This window comes from Hemiscyllium ocellatum, chromosome 12, assembly GCF_020745735.1.
Source record: "Hemiscyllium ocellatum isolate sHemOce1 chromosome 12, sHemOce1.pat.X.cur, whole genome shotgun sequence".
NCBI lineage: Eukaryota > Metazoa > Chordata > Chondrichthyes > Orectolobiformes > Hemiscylliidae > Hemiscyllium > Hemiscyllium ocellatum.
This window is the reverse complement of record NC_083412.1, coordinates 67,879,848-67,902,847: the sequence shown is the minus strand read 5'-3', so window position 1 is coordinate 67,902,847 and position 23,000 is coordinate 67,879,848. Positions and strand designations below refer to the sequence as shown.

At 38.6% G+C, this 23,000-nt stretch overlaps 1 protein-coding gene across 1 annotated transcript in view; it reads left to right on the top strand.

The window, feature by feature from the left end:
- Nucleotides 1-22,793, top strand: part of LOC132820811 (E3 ubiquitin-protein ligase DZIP3-like) — a 131,168-nt gene extending 108,375 nt beyond the window's left edge. The window contains exons 20-25 of the mRNA XM_060833126.1: nucleotides 165-255; nucleotides 6,431-6,538; nucleotides 13,337-13,464; nucleotides 16,702-16,801; nucleotides 18,211-18,306; nucleotides 22,608-22,793. Of these exons, the coding sequence (XP_060689109.1) occupies nucleotides 165-255; nucleotides 6,431-6,538; nucleotides 13,337-13,464; nucleotides 16,702-16,801; nucleotides 18,211-18,306; nucleotides 22,608-22,703 (619 nt within the window). The 3' untranslated portion in view covers nucleotides 22,704-22,793. The remainder of the gene's footprint in view (nucleotides 1-164; nucleotides 256-6,430; nucleotides 6,539-13,336; nucleotides 13,465-16,701; nucleotides 16,802-18,210; nucleotides 18,307-22,607) is intronic.
- Nucleotides 22,794-23,000: the final 207 nt, after the last annotated feature.

Below are 23,000 nucleotides of genomic sequence, written 5' to 3'. Positions count from 1 at the left end.
CCCTGACTATGGAATCCGCTATAACTTTGCTATTACGTTCTTCTTGCTCCTTCTTCCTCCCCTCTGTAGCTGGGTGACTCGTGGTGCTATGGGCTTGGTTCTGGGGGTTTAAAAAATTAAGTACAGTACATGTTTACTTCATAGACATGCCTACTTCATTGCAGACAGTTCACTGACCCAACACAAATTCGGACTGCTGTAAACAAGTGGGAAAGTGTTGCTGCTGATCTCAGAAACAAAATTGAATACACAAAGGTATGGGAAGTATTGATAATGTCATTTTCTTTGCTTTTATGATAATTTAATGTTTTAAAGGTTAAAGCAAATTAATAACTGTATCATTAGAAGACTGTATAATGTCATCCTTATTTTAATATCTTATTCCTTTTATGAAAAATCTCACATGTTGTTGTGGCATCCTTCTGACAATTTAAGCAAAAACTCGGTCAAATACAGACCCAAATGTAATACTCTTACACAACTGTTTTGAAACTCAATGGTATACCCAGTTTGTAAATTTGCAGCAATCCTTCTCACTACTAACTGCCCCTCTCCATTTGGCATCATCAGCAAACTTAGAGCTTTGTGCCTTTTGATACCAAAGTTTACATTGGTAATATAAATTGTGAATAACTGTAGTTCCAGATATGACCTTTGCGGGATTCCATTGTACATTTTCTGGCACTCTGAATAGCTTCCTACTGTCTACCATTTGTCTTGAATCAGCTAGGTATTTGTTCACATTTGAATGCCTTGATTGCCAATTAAATTCACTCCATACCAAAGTTGTATGTCACTGCTTTCAAAATATTTCAGCTGAGTCTTCGAGGAGCATAATCTTGATTCTTTCACTCCACGTAACCTCTCCTGTTGCCGCACCATAGATGTGTAGGGAAGAATTGCAAATCAACAAAACCATATTACGAGGCAACAAGGATATAGCCGGAGACTAATTGAAAGAGCTCACAAAAAGGAGAAGAGATGAATAGCTTTCTTCTGTGTCCTGCGAAGCTAGGAACCTGCCGTTAAGATTTTTGTCAAAACTAAGTTTAACTTAATTTGATGACATCAGATCAAAATAGTCCCTTGCTGTTATGCATTTATGTAAGTTACCAAACAATTTTCCAATACTGTCACATTGTGAGCTCCTACTATTTTGTTGGTTTTTTTTCTCATTTGATATTAATGTACATAACAAATAACTTGCATCCAAGACCATTTAGTAAGCCTTTTCAAGTAAATAACAAAGGACAAGAATGTATTTCTAATGTAATTAAAATGTGAATATAAGCAACCATTGCAGATACATCAGACCATTAGGAAAACAAATGCAGTTTAAATCAGCACAAGACAAAAGGCATATGTTAGCACCAAAAGATTTTTCAAAATCACTAATGCACTTATGAACGCAAAGAAAAACAATTATCCAAAACACACCTTTCACAGACTGATGGACTCAAAGAAAATGTGTTTCCATCCTATAAACACATAGCCGAAAGATTTTAATCAGGCAATCACTACCCTTTTCACTGCATCTCATATTTAAATTTAACAGTATAATTATGTTTTTTAAAAAAGAATCCACTACATTATACTCATTCCTAAACATATGCAGTCAATAGCTAAAGATTCCACATTTATTTGGAAGGAATTCATTACCTCTATTGTGGTCGTCATGGCTTCTGTTTACCTCAGTAGACATTTATTCAATGTTCACATTCTTTTGCTGCCTCCATCTTCTCTCACGTTTATTTTGCAGCCTCCATCCCTCTCTCACCGCTCTTTTCCAACCTCCCACCGACTCGAGCTTCCCTCTTCCACCTTCAGCCTCCATTTCACTCTCTCCACACTCCACTACCCTTCCCCTCTTTCTCTCCCTCTGGCTCTCACCCCTCTAACCTTTACAGCCTCACTCTCTCACTGCCTTTGCAGACTTCCTTTCTCTTTCAGTTCAACCTTCTCTCCCTCTTTGCTACCCTAATACATGCAACCGCTTTGTCTAGCTATCATTTGCACTCCCCTCTACATTATCTCCCATTATCTCGTTCACCTTCCCAACCCTTTTTTTGTTTCCTGACCCCCGACCCCTGCAGCTTCCTTTCTCTGTTTTCCTGACCCCTACCCCTAGTCCGGCAGCTGCCCATTCTCACTCCCACCCCTTTCTCTTCCTCCTTCATTCCTGCACTACCCTCTCCCCACATCTTTGCAGATTGTCATGTCTCTTCCTTTCAACTCCACAGCCACCCCAACCCTTGCAAACTACATACCTCTACCGTGCGTCCCCCGCCACAAGCCTACCTGCCTCTTCCTATGAGCCTGTAGCCCCTGATACCAATAACTTTCTCTACCTCTGTAATCTCTCTTCTCTCTTTTCTCCCCCAATTTCTGCAGCTATCATCTCTCCCACCCCCCATACCCAAGGCACTATACATTAGGCTACTTAATAAGGAAGAACAAATGGTTTTGCAGATAGTATATTAACATGAATAGAGAATTGGCTAACTAATAGAAGACAGAGAGTTGGGATAAGTGGAGCTTTTTCAGAACGCTGACCTGCAACAAGTGCTGGGGCCAGATATATCTTAAAGATTTGATGATGAGAAATGTGAACGTACTATAGCCAATTTATGAATGACACAACAAGGTTATAGACACATTAAGTGAATAGGCAGAAATTTAGCAGGTGGAATAAGGGCTCAGTGGTTAGCACTGCTGCCTCACAGCACCAGGGTCCTAGGTTCGATTCCAGCCTCGGGCGTCTGTTTGTATGCAGTTTGCACATTCTCCCCGTGTCTGCGTGGGTCTCCTCCGGATGCTCCAGTTTCCCCCCACAGTCCAAAGATGTGCAGATCAGGTGAATTGGCCATGGTAAATTGCCCATAGTGATAGTGCATTAGTCAGAGGGAAATAGGTCTGGGGTTACTTTTCAGAGGGTCAGTGTGGACTGGTTGGTCCGAAGGGCCTGTTTCCACTGAAGGGAATCTAAACGTGTGGAAATGTGATCTTACGCACTATTGCAGGAAGAATAAAGGAACTAAATAGTATTTAAATGGAGAAAGACTGCAAAAAGAAATAGATCAGAGGGATTTGGGAGTATTCATCCATAAAGCACAAAATGCTAGCATCCAAGGAGAAATTAAGAAGGCAAATGGAATTTTTCTCCTTTTTTAAAGGGAATGGTGTATAACTGTAGAGAAGTCTTGTTCTAACTGTACAAGGCAGTATAGATGAATACTGTGAACAAATTTGAGCTCTTTTTGAGAAGATTTGTAGCTCAGGTTGAGGTTCTGGATGTAAGTTTGCTTGCTAGTGATAGTGGGTCATTTTGTTTTGTGGCTACTTGATGTTCATGTATTCTGGTGGCTAGTTTTCTGCCTGTTTGTCCAACATGGTGTTTGTTACAGTCCTTGCATGGTAATTTGTAAATGACATTTGTTTCACTCGTCTGTATAGCACCTCTAAAGTTCATTAGCTGCTGTTTTAGTGTGTCGCTGGGTGCCAAGAGGTCTGAGTAGTCTGGCAGTCATGTCTGAGATGTCTTTGATGTAGGGGAAAGTGGCTAGGGGTTCTGGATGTGTTTTGTCTGCTTGTTTGGGTTTGTTGCTGAGAAATCGGCAGACTGTGTTCATTGGGTACCCATTCTTTTTGAATTTGCTGTATAGGTGATTTTCCTCTGCTCTGTGTAGTTGCTCTGTGCTGCAGTGTGTGGTGGCTCATCAAAGTAATGTTCTGATGCAGCTTCGTTTGTAGTTGCTGGGATGATTGCTTCTGTAGTTCAGTACTTGGTCCGTAATTGTTGTTTTCCAGCAGTCACTGGTTTGAAGTTCCCTATTCGCTGTTTGCTCTACAGTGACATGGCACTAGGAATGGCAGTTTGTATTGTTGGAAATGACTGCAAGACTACTCAGAAGTCTTGACATCATGGTAGCCCACAATCCCACCAACACACTAAAACAGCAGCTAATGAACTCGCAAGACCCTATGCAGACAACAAGCAAAACTAATGTAATTTACAAAATACCGTGCAAACACTACATTGGACAAACAGGCAGAAAACTAGCCACCAACATCAACTTGCCGCAAAAAGACATGACCCACACTCACTAGTATCCTTACATACAGATGAGGAAGGACACCATTTCGACTGGGACAACACATTCAGCCTAGGACAAGCCAAACAGAGACACGCATGAGAATTCCTAGAAGCATGACATTTCAACCGGAACTCTATCAACAAACACCTCGACTTGGACGCCATTTACCACCCTTTGAGAAAAAGAGCAGGAAATGACATCATCGACCCAAGGAAACCTAAACGAATAAATAAAAAGCGGGTCATAACACCAATGCTTCACCGGAGGCTAACTGATTATGTTACCTAGTATAGTATGAAAACGAACCTTGTCACTCAGCGAGCAAACTTACATTCAATTTTGAGCCCCTCATCAAAGGAAAGATATACTGGCATTGGAAACAGTGCAGAGAAGATTCATGAGGCTGATACCAGGTATAGAGAGACTGTCTTGAGGAAACCTTGACAAGATTGGGTCTGTACTCATTGGATTATAGAAGAACAAGAGGTGATCTTATTGAAACATGCAAGGTTCTTAGATGACTTGATAGGGTAGAAAGTTGTTACTCATTGTGACAGAGTCTAGGATGAGAGTGCAAAATCTTAAAGTAAAGGGCATTAAGCATATCCAAGGTGGAGATAGCAATTTTTAATCAGCAAGGGAACAAAGGGTTATGGGAAAATGGCAGAAAATTTAGAAGGATGATGGGTATCTCATTAAAATGTAATACTAAGAGGCCTGGATAGAATGAAAGTGAGGGAGTTGTTTCCACTAGTAAAAGTGACAAGGACTTGAAGGTACAGCCTCAGAGTGAAGGGATTACCCTTTAGAACTGAGATGAGGAAGAACTTCTTCAGCTAGAGTGGTGAATCCATGGAACTTATTGCTGCAGAAGTCACTGAGTGTATTTGAGACCAAGATACATAAATTCTTGATTAATAAAGAGATCAAGGGTCACAAGGCGAAGGCAGAAGAATGGGGTTAAAAAACGTATCAATCACGATTGAATGGCAGAACAGACTTGAAAAGTCAAAAGGCCTAATTCTGCTCCTATATCTTAACATTCTTTTAGTCTATCCCTCTCTCTTGCCTCATTGCTGCAGCCATCCTCTCATTCTTGCCCATCTATCTCAAACTCCTGCTCTGATATGCTACCCTTTCACATCTTCCTCTCCCTCTCTCCCATGCCTGACCCTTGCTACCTCTGTCTCTCTTTCCCTCTCTCCATCTCCACCCATCATTCTCCCCACACCTCAAATCAGTGTATCCATCCCTCTCTGTTTCCCTGCCAAGCTCACCAACCTGCACTTCTCTATTGCCACTTCTCCGGACCACACGCGTACCCCTCTCAGAACATTGTGATCTTTCACCACACTTTGTACCTTCTCACTGCTTCTCCAATGATAGGCTGGTTCTACCAACAGCAAGTACAGGAAAGAACCATCCAATGATTGGAGGAGCAGCTCTTTAGAGATACTGTCCATTCCTCTCACAGCACCTCCATGATTGAATTTTCCTTTGAGGGTGAAGTTAACCTCTGCTCATGTATATAACATGTTCTGCTAAGAAGCCCAGGCCCTGGTAATTAGCAACATTTTGGAACAACGAACTTGCATTAGATGGGGTGCAGTGAAGGTTCATTACATTGATTTGATAGAATGACAATGTTGTCCTTCGACAAGAGACTTTACAGCATGGGCTTACAGTCTCTCAGTTTTCAAACAATGAAATATGATCTTGTATAAAATGTTTGGAAGGCTTTACACAGTAAATGTTGAGGGGCTGGTTGGCCTGGCTGCAGATTGTAACCCCATGAGCAATTGAATCAGATTAAGGACATGGCCATTTCAGATTGTTGAGGATAACTGTCTTCATTGAAAAGGTTGTGAGTATTTTGAATTCTTTACCTCACAGAGCTGTGGGTACTCAGTCGTTGAATGAATTTAAGTCTGAGATTTATTGATATTTTTGGATACTGCAGGAATCTAGGATACGGGGATAGGATGGAAACGTGGAGTTGTGTGGGATGATCCATGATCTTATTGAATGGCAAAGCAAACCAGAGGCCATAAGGCCTTCAATTTTTTACAATTTTATCCTATCTATTTCTACTTAATGGAGCTTGTCTATTTCCCTTCCTGTCTCAGGGTCAATAGAATTGATTCTGTTATTGCTCTCACTATCACCAGCTGGAATCAGTTAGTTAATTCAATACACAGTAAGATCAGATCTGAAACCTCCCTAAGACTTTAAGGGTAAGACTGGCACACTGAACAGTGCTCACTCATGATGATCCATGATGTGAAACAAAGGAACAAGTGATTAATAATTGGATTTTCTTTTTGTTCACCATTTAGATAAACTTCAATAGCCACATCTATCTGATCAAAAATGGAGCCAAACTGAGTAATCTGCCTACGCTCAGCAACCCTGAACCACCTACCTCACTTGCTTTGCATGTTCTGGTAAGCAGGGGCAGGGTCAGCAATCACAGCTTTTAGTACTGCTCTATGCCTAGACTCCCTGACTATTCAGCTGAGTACAGTGCGTCTTCCTTGATCCAAGCACAGCAGCCCCACCCCTGACTCAAGCACACCCCCTGAAGTCCCACACGACACCCCTATTGGGTGCTGATGAACTCTGTGCCCTTGACCCTGCTGGTAAGTAGATTGTTTTCTCTGTGCTGAAGAATCTGGATATTTGGATACTTAATGTTATAATGTAGACAATCTGAACAGATATATCAAAAGCAAACAATACTGTTGGGAACATAGGAACAGGATGAGATAGAAAGAAATGTTGTAATTTCTATTTAGCACTTAAACAGATGGAAACAAATGTAATCATATACTTTTAACATTTGCATTACTGGACTATGGGTTTAAGTTAAATCCATCCAAAGTTTGTCTTCAACCTACATAACAATATATCTGCATCCAGATATTTTTCCCTCATTATATTTGCCTCAAGTCTGTTTAAAAGGAATGCATGGGAATTTAGTAATATACAGGAACTATTCTGCAATTTCATTTTAATTGTAGCCACATCTTTTAGCAAAGTTAAATTGTTTTGACATTCAAATTAAAGATTTATATCAGTTTTTTCCATTCAGAACCCACAGTTGTGTATTAATTCTTAATGGTTTTGGTTTGATGGGTTTTGTATGTGTTTAAGGTAGATACTAACTTTGATTGATTAAAAAGGAACTAAAGGAAATATATTGATTACATTTCAAATTATTGCAATTTTTGAAAATGTATCACTATATTTGGAGAGCTCCACTATCACAGTGAAAGAAGGAAATGCCACTGAGTTCAGAGAGAACCCTAAAACAGTATAATCAGGATTCTTCCAGAGTTTACTTTCAGTTTTTCCTACTTCACTTTCACTCACTTTTCCTAAAAGTGGTGGCTTATGCTGACGTTGGTGTTTGGATGGCTGACAGTCTTTGGATAACAGGGACAACTCGTAGCTTCCCATTTCAATATTCTCAGGCTATTAAAACTTCAGTGATGCAACATTTTCTCTGTCGTACACATAGATGTGCACAGTTGAGGCCCATTATAGTGCCCAACAATCGATTCCAGTACAAGTGAAGCATCACAAGCGTGTGAACTGGGAACCATTCAATCACTCAAGCCTGCTCCTCAATTCAGTAAGATCATTGGTTGATCTGTTTGTATTCCGAATGCCACATTCCTATTTGCTTCCGATAACCTTTGATTGACTTGCCTAAAAAGACTCTAGGTAAAATTACCTTCTGATTACCGTCTTAAAATTACCTTCTGATGCGGAGTTACACAATCCAGGTTCATAGCTCCTTGAAAGTGGAGTCGCAGGTAGATAGGATAGTGAAGAAGGCGTTTGGTATGCTTTCCTTTATTGGTCAGAGTATTGAGTACAGGAGTTGGGAGGTCATGTTGCGGCTGTCAGGACATTGGTTAGGCCTCTGTTGGAATATTGCGTGCAATTCTGGTCTCCTTCCTATTGGAAAGATGTTGTGAAACTTGAAAGGGTTCAGAAAAGATTTACAAGGATGTTGCCAGGGTTGGAGGATTTGAGTTATACGGAGAGGCTGAACAGGCTGGGGCTGTTTTCCCTGGAGCGTCGGAGGCTGAGGGGTGACCTTATAGAGGTTTACAAAATCATGAGGGGCATGGATTGGGTAAATAGACAAAGTCTCTTCACCGGGGTCGGGGAGTCCAGAACCAGAGGGCAAAGGTTTAGGGTGAGAGGGGAAAGATTTAAAAGAGACTGAATGGGCAACCTTTTCACGCAGAGGATGGTATGTATATGTAATGAGCTGCCAGAGGAAGTAATGGAGGCTGTTACAATTGCAACATTTAAGAGGCATTTGGATGGGTATATGAATAGGAAGGGTGTGGAGGGATGTGGGGCTAGATTGGGTTGGGATATGTGGTCGGCATGGATGAGTTGGACCGAAGAGTCTGTTTCCATGTTGTACATCTTTATGACTCTATGACTCTAAATAACTTGTCTTCATCTCAGACCTGAAGCAGCTATGACTAATTTTAAAATGTTGCCCACAAAGTCAAAAAGGGTGGCGCTGGAAAGCACGGCAGGTCAGGCAGCATCCAAGGAGCTGAAGAGTCAACGTTTTGGACATTAACTCACAACATCAGTTCCTTTCCATATCAAACTTGTCAAGATCATTCAAGATCTTATAAGCTTCACTCATCCTAAGTATCAGTCAAGTCAACCTCCTGTGAACTTCCTCAATGCATTTACATTTTTCCTTAAATAAGGAGGCCAAACTACACACAATGTCCGAGATGTGGTTTCAAAAATGCACTGTAATACCAAAGTTGTAATACCTTGTAATAAAACATAGCATCTTGTTAGCTTTTTTGATTATGTGCTGTTGCTGCAACCCAACTTCTTGTGACTCATGCACCAGAATACCTAAATCTCTATACACTTCAGAATCCTGCTGTCCTTTCCAATTAAACAATATTCTGCTTCATCATTTTTCTGCTAAAGTGAGCAGCTTCACTTTTTCCCATACTATATTCATCCCCCAGTTTTTTTTAACCCACTTATACAACTGAGCTATGTCCATCTTAAGTCTTTATCACAACATACTTTCTTACCTCTGTTGGTGCTGTCCACAAATTTAGCTACCATGCCTTTGTTCCTGCTATCAAATTCATTGATATAAATTGTAAAATGTTGAGACCCCAGCACAGACCCCTATGGGTCTCTATTTGCTAAATCGTGACAATTAGATAAATACCCATCTGTGCATACTCTTTGTTTTCTGCCAACCAGCCAATCTTCTATCAATGTTAATATTGCGCCATATACCACAAGCTTTTGTTTTCCACGTTAACCTTTGATGGAGCACCTTATCAAATGCCTTATGGAAAACAGCATGCGTAATCCCTTCCAAAGCTCCAGTAAATTGGTCAAACATGATTTCCCTTTCAGAAAATTATGCTGACTCTTCCTGATAATGTTGCTTTTTTCTAAGTGTTCACTTACAATTTCTTTATTGATCGATTCCAACACCTTACCTACGACAGACGTCAAGCTAGCTGGCCCAAAGCTTTCTGCAGTCCTCCTTTTTTGATGACCAGAGTTATATTTACCACTTTCAAATCCAATTGATCCTTTCCTGAATCTAGAGAACTTTAGAAAATTAACGCATCCATATCTACTACATAATTAGTGATCTCCTATTAGACCCAAGGATGAAGTCCATCTGCACCGGGGACTTATCAGCCCCTAGCTTCTTCAGGTTGCTTGGTACCCATTTCCCTCATGGTTGTAATTTCATTAAGTTCATTTCTGTGTCAAATCTTCTGATTTCCATTAGTTGTAGAGTTGTATTGCACAGAAACAGAACCTTCAGTCCAACTCATCCATGCCGACCAGTTATCTTAAATTAATCTAGTCTCATTTGCCAGCATTTGCCCCATATCTCTCTAAACCCTTTGTATTCATGGACCCATTCAGAGTCTTTTAAATGTTGTAATTGTACCACCCTCCACCACTTCTTCCAGCAGCTCATTTTGCACACACACCACCCTCTGTGTGGAAAAGCTGCCCCAAAGGTCCCATTTAATTTTTTTTCCCCTCTCACCTTAAACTATGCCTTTAGTTTTGGACTCCCCTACCTTGGGAAAAAGGTCTTGGCTATTCACCCTATCTATGCCCCTCATGATTTTATAAACCTCTATAACGTCACCCCTCATCCTCCGATGCTCCGGTAAAGTAGCCCCAGCCTATTCAGCTTCTCCCTATAGCTCAAATACTCCAATCCTTGCAACATACTTTTATCTTTTCCGTAATTTTACCCTTCCAAGTTTACCAACATGACATCCCAACTCATATACTTAATGCACTGACCAATACAGGCAAGCGTGCCAAACACTTTCTTCACTACTCTCTACCTGCGATTCTGTCTTCAAGGAACTTGCACCTCAAGGTCCCTTTGTTCGGCAACATTCCCCAAGATCCTTCCATGAACTGTATTAATCCTGCCCTGATTTACCTTACCAAAATTCAGCACCTCAGATTCTTCTAAATTACGCTCTATTTGCCACTCCTCAGCCCATCTGATTGTCCCATATTACTCTGAGATAACCTTCCTAATTGTTCACTTTAGTACTAATTTTGGTGTCATCTGCAAACTTATTAACCATTGCTTCTGTATTCACATTCAAATCATTTATATAAATGACAAAAATCAGTGAACCCAGCATCAATCCTTGTGGCACACCACTGATCACAGGCCTCCAGTCTGAAAAACAGCCCTCCACCACAGCTCTCTGTCTCCTAACCTCAAGCCAATTTTGCACCCAAATGCTAGCTCTCCCTGGATTCCATGTGATCTAACCTTGCTTATCAGTCTACCATGTGGAACCTTTTCGAACATCTTCATCAATCTTCTTTGTCATTTCTTCAAAAAACTCAATCAAGTTAGTGAGATATAATTTCCCATGTACAAACGATATTACTATCTCTAATTGGTCCTTACCTTTCCAAATACACATAAATCCTATCCCTCAGAATCTCCTCCAACAACCTGCTCACCACTGACATCAGATTCATTGATCTCTCGTTCCTTACCATCTTTCTTAAATAATGGCATTGCGTTAGCCACCCTCCCGTCTTCTGGCACCTCACTTGTGGATATTGATGATACGACTGTTTCAGCAAGGGGCCCAGCAAACACTTCCCTAGATTCCCACAGAGTTCCGGGGTACATCTGATCTGCTCCCAGGCATTTATTCGCCTTTAAGCGTTTTGTGATGTCCACCACCACCACCTCTATAATATGGATATTTTTCAAGATACGACAATTTATTATCCTGTGGGTCCCCATGGCCTTGTTCATCTTTGAGGGGCCCTATTCTCGCTGTAGTTATTCTTTTGCCCTTTATGTATTTGTAGCTCTTTGGATTCTCCTTAAACCTGCTTGCAAAGCTATCTCACCTCCTCTTTCTGCCCTCCTGATTTCCTTCTTGAGTATACTTCTACTGCCCTTACACTCTTCAAGGGTTCCACTTGATCCCAGCTGTCTATACCTACTGTATATCTCCTTCCTTTTCTTGACCAGAGCCTCAATTTCTCTTGTCATCCAGCATTTCCTACACCAGTCTCACCCTTCACACTTACAGGAACATACTGCAATGGATTCTTGTTATCTTATTTGAAGGCCTCCCACTTTCCAACCATCCATTTATCTGTAATAGCCTCTCCCAATCAACATTTGAAAGTTTCTTGCCTAATATTATCAAAATCGGCCTTATTCGAATTTAGAGCTTTAACTTTTAGGATAGGTCAATCCTTTTCCTCACTATTTTGAACTAATAGAATTATGATCACTGGCTCCACCATACTCCCGCACTGACATCTCAGTTACTTGCCCAACTTTATTTCCCAAGAGAAGGTGAAGTTTTGTTCCTTCTCTAACAGGTACATCCACATACTATATAAGAAAATCTTCCTGTAGACACGTAGCAAATTCCTGTCCATTCAAGCCCTTAATGGTAGACCCAGTCTTTGTTTGGATAAGTTAAAATCCCCTATTATTACAACCCTATAATTCTTACAAAATCACTTCTCAATTTCCCACTGACTGTTGGGGGACTATTGTACAATCCCAATAAGGTGATAATCCCTTTCTTATTTCTCAGTTCCACACAAATAACTTCATTGGACCTACTCCCAGGAATATTCTCCCTAAGTACATCCATAATATTATGTTCCCACTGCTCCCCCCCTCCATTCCTTCCTATAGCATCCATACCACTTGAATATTAAGCTGCTAGCCCTGTCCTTCCCTGATCCATATTTCTAAAATAGCTATGATATTCCAGTCCCATATTCCCAAGCATATCCTGAGTTCATTTACCTTACCTGTCAGGCCTCTTGCATTGCAATAAATGCAGTTTAATTTATCAGTCTTATCTCTGCCTTGCCCTTGCCTACATTGACTACTTGACTTGCTCCTCTTCTCAACTGTGCCAACTTCAGATCTTTCTCATTTCTCTGATGATTAGAATGTTTTCTGTATCTTCCTCTGTAGTGAAGAAAGAAGTCTCTTTTTTTATTTATCCACCGTTTCCTTATTATCTGCTATGACTGTCCCAGTCACCCTTTACTCACTTTACATACACTTTTCCTTTTTAAATATCTGTAGAAACTCTTGCTATCCATTTTTACACTTGTATCTAGCTTACTTTTATACTCTGATCATCCTCCTGATTAACCTTTTAGTCAGTGTCTGCTGTTAAAAATGGGACCTTCAGTGTCTGTGAGATTTCAAGACACATTGTTTTTACCGGATGCTTGATTATTAGTTCTGTTGACTTCCTTGGATACTTTGATATATCATCCATGTAGTAATACTTATCATGTAAGTATAGGGAATGAGTAATGAAAAGTGAAAGTTGTTTGACTATGAGGCGAATTATGTCCAATATCTAAACCTCACCTTATTAATGTGCATTATTCAAGCACTTTCTATCATGGAATTACTGAATAATGGTTGGATCATAAACACTGACTACCTTAGCTCCTCCATAAATCAGGATCGATAATATCAATTGTAATCCCCCCACTGCTTGCTGTGCTGAGAACAGTTAATATCAGCACAGAGAATAAATTAAACCACATCTGTCCGGCTTAGCTACAACGTAGTCTTTATAGCGATTTGGAAAGAAAGTTTAATACTAGGAATATTCTTTACTTATCTACAACTTTATCTGTGTGATATATTTAACTTCCATTTGTAGAAATCTCAAAGGAAAGCAAGCTCTCAGTATTTACCAGAGTCTCAGCCTTCTCTACAATTGCATGATGTAACCACAACCGCTACCGCAGCCACTGGACCGTCCAATATCTTACAAGGTTATAGAAACAGGTCGGTATTAAACCAATTTTAAGTTTGTTTGGTACTGATGTCTGAATGGAGTCAATCTCATTACCATTGAACGTACATACTGATTATAGGGTAAGAGCATCTCCAGTAGGCTACTGGTTACAATAAATTTAAAATGTTACAGCTGATTATCATCAACCGCCTACCATTGAAATCTTGTTTTCTTCCAGAATTGAATATCGTAAAAACTGAACAATATGCTATTCCAATTTGACTTCCTTTTAGATGCTACAATATTGATATTGTTTCATTAGAATCCCAAACTGCTATAAATGATTTAAATCTACATAGTTGTCAGCAGTGCTGGTAATTACAAACCTATTCAATTTATCTTTTAACTGTGCACGAACAAAGAGGTTCCATTGCCATATGTATTGAGCTTGGTGATCTCAGTTCAGTCATTGGGATTGCAATATGTCTGTATTGTTTCTGGATTAAGCAAGGAATAACATAACAGGAATCCATTCATAATTGCAAATGAATGACCCTTTCTAAAATTGTGTGTACAGGAATTAGAGGCCAAGAGTTTGCATGGTTCCTTTGTCTTCCAGTGGATGAGGTATTGGAAGGCACTCTTAGTGCTGTAATCCAGAAAGTTACAAATTCCAGGATGCAATGGTAGAAAATTAATGGCAAAAGAAAGATATAAAATTTTGTTTCTGTTTAAACTAGGTGTAGGAGGTAGAATCCATTATGGGCTCTATCAGTATTTTGTTTTCTTCCTGTGACAGTAAATTTGATTTGATTAATTCTACCATTATTATATCCTTTCTTGTTCCCTGAATTATGCAAAGAAGGGAAGCAGTTAAATGATGCCTGTAGAACTTTGATTTTTCTTCCCTTCAAAGGTAACTAAGAAACATGACTTTGTGTCTGAAAATTTCAGTAACTTTCAAAACTAAACATATGATATGAATTTATGCAATTAAATTATGTATTTCACACCTTAACATCCAATATCAGAATGTTTAGGAAAGAGACATTATCAGTGAAAATTTAAAGGTACACATTTATAGAACTGACAGACCAATAAGTACTTTGAAAATGTTGCAGTGTCATGGTGCAATTCAGTATTGCTCTAAACCAACAGCCTTGATTTTTGCGCTCATGTTCTGGAGTGGGACTTGAACTCTGAACCTTATTATCCATATCTTCAACTGTTGTTGGCTTTGCTGTTCTTCTAAAGTATATTTTAATTTAGATAATAATGATATTGACTTGCTCTTGAATTGATCATTTAACCACATTGGCTTTGTTTTACTATATACCTTTCTCTTAACTCTGGGGAAATTACTTAGTGAAGTTGCTCAATCGACCTGACTCAGGTCTACCATCAAATTTGCAAATGTAGTCCTCTTGAGATCTAGAAGTATCATTGCATTTTTGTCAACTTCAATTGAATCTAATAATACTTTAGTCACAGTTGTTGAGGTATTTGATATGGTATCAAGGTTGTCACACATACTGAACAAGGGTTCCTGATTAACTCTAATTACCTCCCTATCATGTTCTGTAAAGTAACCATTTTATTTTTTTTACAAATCTGTTGATTGTTGGCCCTCCAAGTTAGAAGGCATGCCAGTGAAAAAACATATCCCTAAGAAAATTAAAGCTCTCAATCTATAGATTTCCAGATTTAAATTACTTCATGTAATAGCATTTTTTTCCTTTACTATCCAGCATATAAGACACAAAACAGGATAGATCAGTTTGTTGTTTTTGGATTTCTACTCCTTTCAAGACATCAGTGAATAAGGCTTATTTCTAATGGAGGCACTAGGTATGTCAGCTATATGGCCGCTGGAGGCAGATGACTAAGCACTAACTCTTTTGACTCTAGAGGCACAGATTAATTGGCATGAGTCATGTTTCTTTGGCAATTGTAAGTTTAAATTTCTTAGTTTTCTTAATTTTACAACATAAGTTGCCAGTAAATTGTCAGTCCTGTTTAGCAAAGGCTAGAACAATGCAACATGGGAAGAAAATTTTGTTGCACAGATCTGGTAGGAACTTTGATACTTACTTTAGATGCTATGGCCTCGAATCTGGCTATGCAGCATAGTCAGTTTTGCTATAATGCATGTGTCTTCAATGCAAATTGACTTTAACACAATTGAAGCATTTAGATCGTTATTTATAGAGCATGAACATTCCTTACCTGTATTGACTACTACGTGATTCCGGCCCATTTGTTTAAATGACACGGTTTTTTGCGGGATTTTCTTATAATACAAGATCGCACGAGAATAGAACACTATATCAGAACCAACTGTAATTTTTTTCAGTGTGCATACTTGGGAGCCATTAAGTAACTTTCTAAGTTTGCAATTTAATGATCAGAGAGGAGAAATGCACTGGAAGTGGACTCATGCCATATTATTAAAAGCCAAAATAATCAGCATACAGTGCCCTTGCCTGAGACAGGCATTAAGCACTCTATGTTAGCAGATAAAGGACCTACAATGTAGTGGTTCTGAGGCTAGTATTGCAAGACTGGTTTGTCCTAAGACTGTTGGAGATAGCAGCAGTCAGAAAAAGCAGTTCTGTGTGCAGCCAACACACACACTCCTTGAAAGGACAATGCATTAGGCCACAACCAAAAAGTATAGTTATAAAATACATCTGCCTGAATGTGGAATAATAGTATTTGTTCTAACCCTAAACTCAAAGACCATAGCCAGTGAAGCTAGTGTCCTGCCTTACCGATCACCCCAATTTCCACAGCCAACCAATATCACTGAGTAACTCCTGATTCCTCACCTCTTGGATTGTATGAGCCTTTCTCATCTCTGACCTACCTGCAGCTGTTGACATTGCTCCTTCTCAATATTTGCTCACTTCATTTGCAAACTTCAGGTTATTGTCTGCAGGTTGCCAACTCAGTGGTAACAAAGCCCAAGACCAGTATTGGCTGTGTATTGGGATTCAGACACTGGGATGATTGCCTGAATAAAATGAATTTCTAGACCATTGTCGTACATTACAGTCAGTTCCATTAAGCAATGAGTGTGTTCTTATGCATCTATAGAAAAATCATGCTTTAGAAACAGCGCTTAAAGTGTTAATAGTGTAATTGCGTTACAGCCAATACATGTTTTAAAAGGTCATGCTGTAGAACCAGTGTTCCCAATTCACCAATCACATTACAGTGAACTTGCATTGACGAAACGTCAATAACAGAACAACGTACGATGTAATTGTGTGATATTTTCCTTGCAGGTCAGAATTAAGCAGTTTAGTTGATCAAGGGCAAACTGAACAGAAAATGTGGACAAGACTTGAAAATCACAAGGCCTGTAAGCAGTTGATGCAGCAGCAGGTATAAAGTGACATCAGATAATGATTGTATTTCTATGGTGTGGTTACTGACATAAAGATCTACAATGCATTGTCTTCTGATTTGGTGACTAACTGATTTCATTATTTTAAATGCACTTCTTTCAAGCATGCAATCAACACATTTCAGAATGATTTTTAAAACTGGAGGCCTTCACGGTGAGTTCATCTCTCAGTGTGATGTTACTTCTTACACATTAGCAAGGTTGTTAGTCCATGCCGATTTAACCCGTCCTCTGAGGACAGCAGCAGAGACTGGGAAAATTAACTGCAATCCTTGCTGGTGATTGCTGTCTGATGATCCAAGCTCAAAAATACACAGGTAAACTATCATTGGGTTTACTGAATAATAAAACAGCCTTTCAGCATTTTATGGATTCTGTGGAGTAGAAGATGGTGCAAGGTGAGATGGTATTGCATCCATAGTTGTATCGTATGATGCATGTATTCAGTTTCATTCACTTCAATGGAATTGGACATCTTATGGGTTGTATAGTAGGTAGGTCATCCCCACATTATCCAAGTTGATCCAAAGCACAAGCTATATTTGTGCCCCATATATGTATAATTGACCAATTTGCCAAATTACTGAAGAACTGCATGTCCCTATTGAGTTGTTTTATATTTGGAGCACTGCTTTGAGAAAACAATTGGTGAGTAAAGTAAGGGGCATCTGAAGGCGGACAGGGAAATCAATATCAGAAAGTGATAGAGAAACTTGGCTGGTGCAGTAACATCTATGGAGAGAAACAAAGTTAACGTTTCGACTTCAATGAGTCTCCTTCTGTCTTATCTTTCCATTCTGAAGAAGAGTCCTTGGGCTTGAAAAATTAACTCTGTTTCTCTCTCAACAGATATTGTCAGACCTGCTGAGTTTCTCCAGCATTGTCTGAGTTTGTTTCAATTCTCCAGCACCCACGAGTTTTGCCATCTGCAGTACAGAGGGACCTCAATTATCCGAAGGATATGGGCACAGTGTATTTCTATCAGTTAATCAAATTCTAGATTTTTAAATGCCGGATAACGTAGTTTAGCTGAGCATCGGGACATTGTGATTTTGCCGGATAATCCGATATTCGGATAATTGAATGGTGGATAATCAAGATTTCTCTGTATATTGCTTTTATGTGAGGAGGAGAGGAGTAAGGAGCATATCGTTGCTCCTTTGGTCACTTCATACAATATGTCTGAATGGCATCCCTAGCAATTTTTAACAAATTCTATTACAACTAGCTCCTCACTTCAAGGACAGCGCAGATATAATAAATATTCTGCAAAGCTATTCTGGTCCAACTCTAAAATTAAATCTTGAAACACTTGTGATGTGAGTTTCAAAATATACAAAAGCTTAAAATTCCTAACGTTTTAATCCATTGCTACTTTATGTTCAAGAGTTTTGAGGAAGACCCTTGTGTCATTTGCCATGAGGAATTAGTTCCCCCGAAGGATTGCTATGAACTGGAATGTAAACATATTTTCCACAAAAAGGTGGGTGTACTTTTATAACTTGAAAGTACAGCTGTAAATCTTGTTGAGCACTAATTGTTATCTAGATTTCCACTAACTAGAAAAATTGTGATGTAAATGAAAAAGCATGTATACTTTATATATATGTAACTGAAAAATTCAAAGGCTGAAACCTCCTCCAACTACGTCTTGGACCATGTATTAATGTAGTTGGTCACTTGGTATATGTGTGTGATAATCCCATTGTTCCGTCTCAGATCATGACACAAACAGCATCATGGGAAATTTCTTTTTCACTATTCAAATTAATAAAGTTCAGTCTGTTGTATGAAATATTCAGAATATCATACGCAAATGGGAGATCTAGGATCGTTTTACTGTCTGAAGACAAATGTTTTCATAAATTGTTTCTGTCCCTCTGTATTTATGACCAACAAGAATATGTGCACAGGCTTCATTGAAGTTAGACAGTATACTCAGGAGACAGCGAGGTCTACAGATGATGGAGATCAGTGTTGAGAGTGTGTTGCTGGAAAAGCACAGCAGATCAGACAACATCCAAGGAGCGGGAAAGTCGATGTTTTAGGCCGAATGATGATTCCTAATGAAGAACTCCGGCCTGAAACGTCGATTTTCCTACACCCCGGATGCTGCTTGACCTGCTGTGCTTTTCCAGCAACACACTCTCAATTTTGTATACTCAGTCAAATTTGTGGTGTTATGTGTTTAAAGTATACTATTGACTCCAAAATTAAACAACCACAAAAACATTTTTTAAGAACGACTTTGATACGCATCTCCAAACTTGCTTTTGAACATAGCAGAATTGCTTAAGTAGCAAAGAATGAGTACCACCCAGCAAAACATTTACAGCAATATCAGTTCTCATGTTCACTCAACTATTGACCTGTGAATAGCTCATTTAAAAATAATGTGGTCAGTTAAATATCTGCAGTTTACAAATAAAGCTTAAATTTAGTTAAGTGATTGATGATAGTAATTATTCCATACTGGGAAAATGAGAAATCTGGTTAAAGTTCAGCTTCTATTAAAACTAAAAGCAATACATGTACAAATGCAGAACTTGGGCAATTAATTCTAATCTGTTGTGCATAACACCACGGTAATTCTTTTCAGAATAACTTTATTATCTTGAAATGTGCTATCTCCATCTTCGCTAATGTCCTTTGGGGAAAGAAACTGCCATTCTTGTCAGATCTGATTTATATGTGACTTCAGACCCACAGCAGTGGGATCAAATCTTAACTGCCCTCTGGGCAATTAGGAATGGGCAATAAATGATGCCCCAGCTAGCAATGCCCACATCCCATGAATGAAGAATTTTTAAAAAGTTTCTTAGTAAAGTTCCCATGGGGTTTGTTAGATATGTATTAATTAACTCAACCTTTCTTATATTGGGTGCAATGATGCAACATTTGGAAGAATTGTAAACTGTGAGAATAGTGTAGAACTAAAGGAAAAGCTGCAAATTTAATGCTTGTGCAGGAGTGGAAGGATCCAAAGTATAAGCACATAAATCATTGAAGGTGGCAGTCCAGATTGCAAACATGGTTTTAATAAAATATGCTATACTCTAGGCTTTAGTAACAGTGGCAGTATTAAAGTAAGGAAGTTATATTAAACTAGTACAGAGCATTAGTTCAGCTTCAGCTGCATATTGTGTCTGCTATTGGATGCTACATTTTAGAAAGGGTATGATGGCATTAAAGTGAGTGCAGAAATGATTCATAAGAATGATCCTTGGATAGGAATTCTGTTACAAAGATTGGAAAATTTTATTTTTGGATAACGAAAGGTAATTTGATAGAGATATTCAAAATCAAGAGGGATCTGGTCAGAGTATTCAGGGAAAAAACTGCTCCCATTGGTGGAAGTATTAAGACTCAGAAGGCACAGATTTAAGATGATTGACAAAAGAAGTGACAGCAATGTGAATAAAAATATTTTCACACAGGAAATGTTTGGGATATATGTGATGCACAGGCTGAGTGTGTGGTGAAGACCAGTTCAATCAACACATTCAAGAGAGAATTAGATTATTATCTGAAAAGGAAGAATGTGCAGGGGTCCAGGAATGGCACTGGGTAAATTGATCCTGCAGCAAAAAAAATTGTGAAACTATTGTTCAATAGTTAAAAATAAATCTTGGTGGCTCAGATGCAGACATACTTAAAATTATTTTGTATAAATATAGCTATAACAATGGCCATTTGAAGTTAATTCAAACTGGCATTGCGTAGCATTCTCCAAAGCTTTGCTATTATAAATTGACCTCCAGTATAATCCTTATTAACCTTAAATCATCTAATCAACAGGAGAAGCATTTTCCCATTCCTGCCTGGTTCCAATAAATTAATGTCATTGTTCAACTATAATTTCTGCAAGTGTCATATTGAACACAGATTAGTTCACAAGTTAGGAATCATTCTCTTGCATCCATCTGTGATAGCTATCAACATTAGTGTTTTCATAGCATTTTCCCTTCTTGAAATGTAACCCTCCAGTATGTCACATTATTGGCAAAAAAAACAGTAACTTCATGCTACTTTTTCAGATTTGAAGGCAGGCTTCAAAATTCCCTGAACGTTCAACAATTAGACTGTATTTACAGTAATTATATTTTATGGTTTTAAAAAGACAAACCAGTTGAACAGAGTATCACCCTTGTGGCAAAACAGTACGTTCTGCATTAAATAATGATACTTCTTTTGCCATTCTAAAGCAGTTCAATGGTTAGCACTGTTGTCTCACAGTGCCAGAGACCCAGGATCGATTCCAGCCTCAGGCGACTGTCTGTGTGGAGTTTGCACATTCTCCCAGTGTCTGCGTGGGTTTCCTCCGGGTGCTCCGGTTTCCTCCCACAATCACAAAAGATGTGCAGGTCAGGTGAATTGGCCATGCTTAATTGCCCTTAGCATAAGGTGCATTAGTCAGAGGGAAAATGGATTTGGGTGGGTTACTCTTCAGAGAGTCAATGTGGACTTGTTGGGCCGAAGGGCCTGTTTCCACACTGTAAGGAATCTAATCTAATCTAATCAGCTACAGGAACTCAGCCAGATGTAGGTACATGAGCACGTGTACATGTCTAAATGAAAATGTTCATGTATCCATAATTTTCCTACAGACTGACTACAGTTTCAAAATGGGATCACGAACCAACAAACTTTAGCTAGATCTTAATCTGTTAAGCTTGACTGCTGAGCTATACTCATTTACATCTATGCCTGAATGAGAGAGAACTGTATTTGTCTGTTTAAAGAATATATTATAAGGGCTATAGTAAAAGAAGTGCCAGACAGAGATTCTTATCTGGTAAAACAGGATTCATAATTTCATATCATAAGGAGTTTATTCTGCTTCTGTGACAAATACGCAATATTTTAGGCATCTGAACATGCATAACCTTGGTGCCCTGAAAAGTACTATCATTGCAGCTGGCTATTTCAGCTCATACTATTAGAAGTGGCCATCTTATTTCTCAGGGCCATACTGTAATCACTGGCTCCACTCAAGGCTTATTCTCATGAGTAATGCTACAAGAGAACTTATAATGAGAAAAAAAGGATTGAACTCCCCAGTTACACACTCACAGCACTTTTATGTGCTTTTAGATTTGAAATTATGTTTAGTTCAATATAATATTATGAGCATTTTGAAGGTTTGCTTTATGCAATGTAAATTGGGCTAGAAACTGTTTCAAGTGCTGCAACTTGAACATTTCAAAGTGAAAAGATTAATTCATTTCAGATGCTCAGAAGAGATTCTAATGCAAATTTGCAGAAATAAACGAGTATTGTTATATTGGCATATTATTGGGAATAAGCAGTGCAAAAGTTAAAATTGAAGAGACAAAAAAATTGAAACCTGATACCTTTAAAAAATAAATTGAAAACAATGAATACCCTTATTCTTATACATTTGGAAGGTTAATTGTAAGAATTCCATCATAAACATGGCCAAGACTCTTTTCAGATAAAATCTCAAACTTTAAAGATTACTATTATGCCCAGGATTTTTATTTCTAGACAAGATATGGAGTCAACTATGCTTGATGCCCAGTTTGTTTGGACAAAATATCTAATTTGCAATGCAGGACTGTTAAAGAAATCATCCTATTATAACTTAAAGATACAGGACCAATTTACTGCAGTGATGGTCATCAAAGCACACATCAAATCACACAATTTTAAATGGTAAATTTTCACATTATTATTTAGAAAGGTACTTGTAATATAGGTAATTTCTACCTCGCGTCCTGACATTATTCTGTAATATCTGAACGACTGTTCTTTTCTTTCCAGTGTATTGATTACTGGCTGAAGGAACAAAGCACATGCCCTATTTGCAGGATTCTTGTGCTAAAGCCAGAGGACTATCCACAGCTTTCCAAAAAATAAGATCCTTTCTTAAAGTAACATTAGACAAATTGGACTTTTAAGCAAGAAAATAGAAATTAGATTGTGGCATTACCTGTATTTGAAATGAACAAAGAGAATAAAGTTATTTAAATACTCATTTTGCAGAACTTTATGGTTTGAAATATTTTGGTATTCTCTTTTCACAACATTCACTTTGACTGCAGCCAATCCTGACTAACTTCATTATTCTTTAAAAGTTTTGATGTCTGTATATATTGTTTCAATAGTTGCTGCAGAGATGGTTTTACTTTGTTTCTAATACCAGTGTTATGGCTT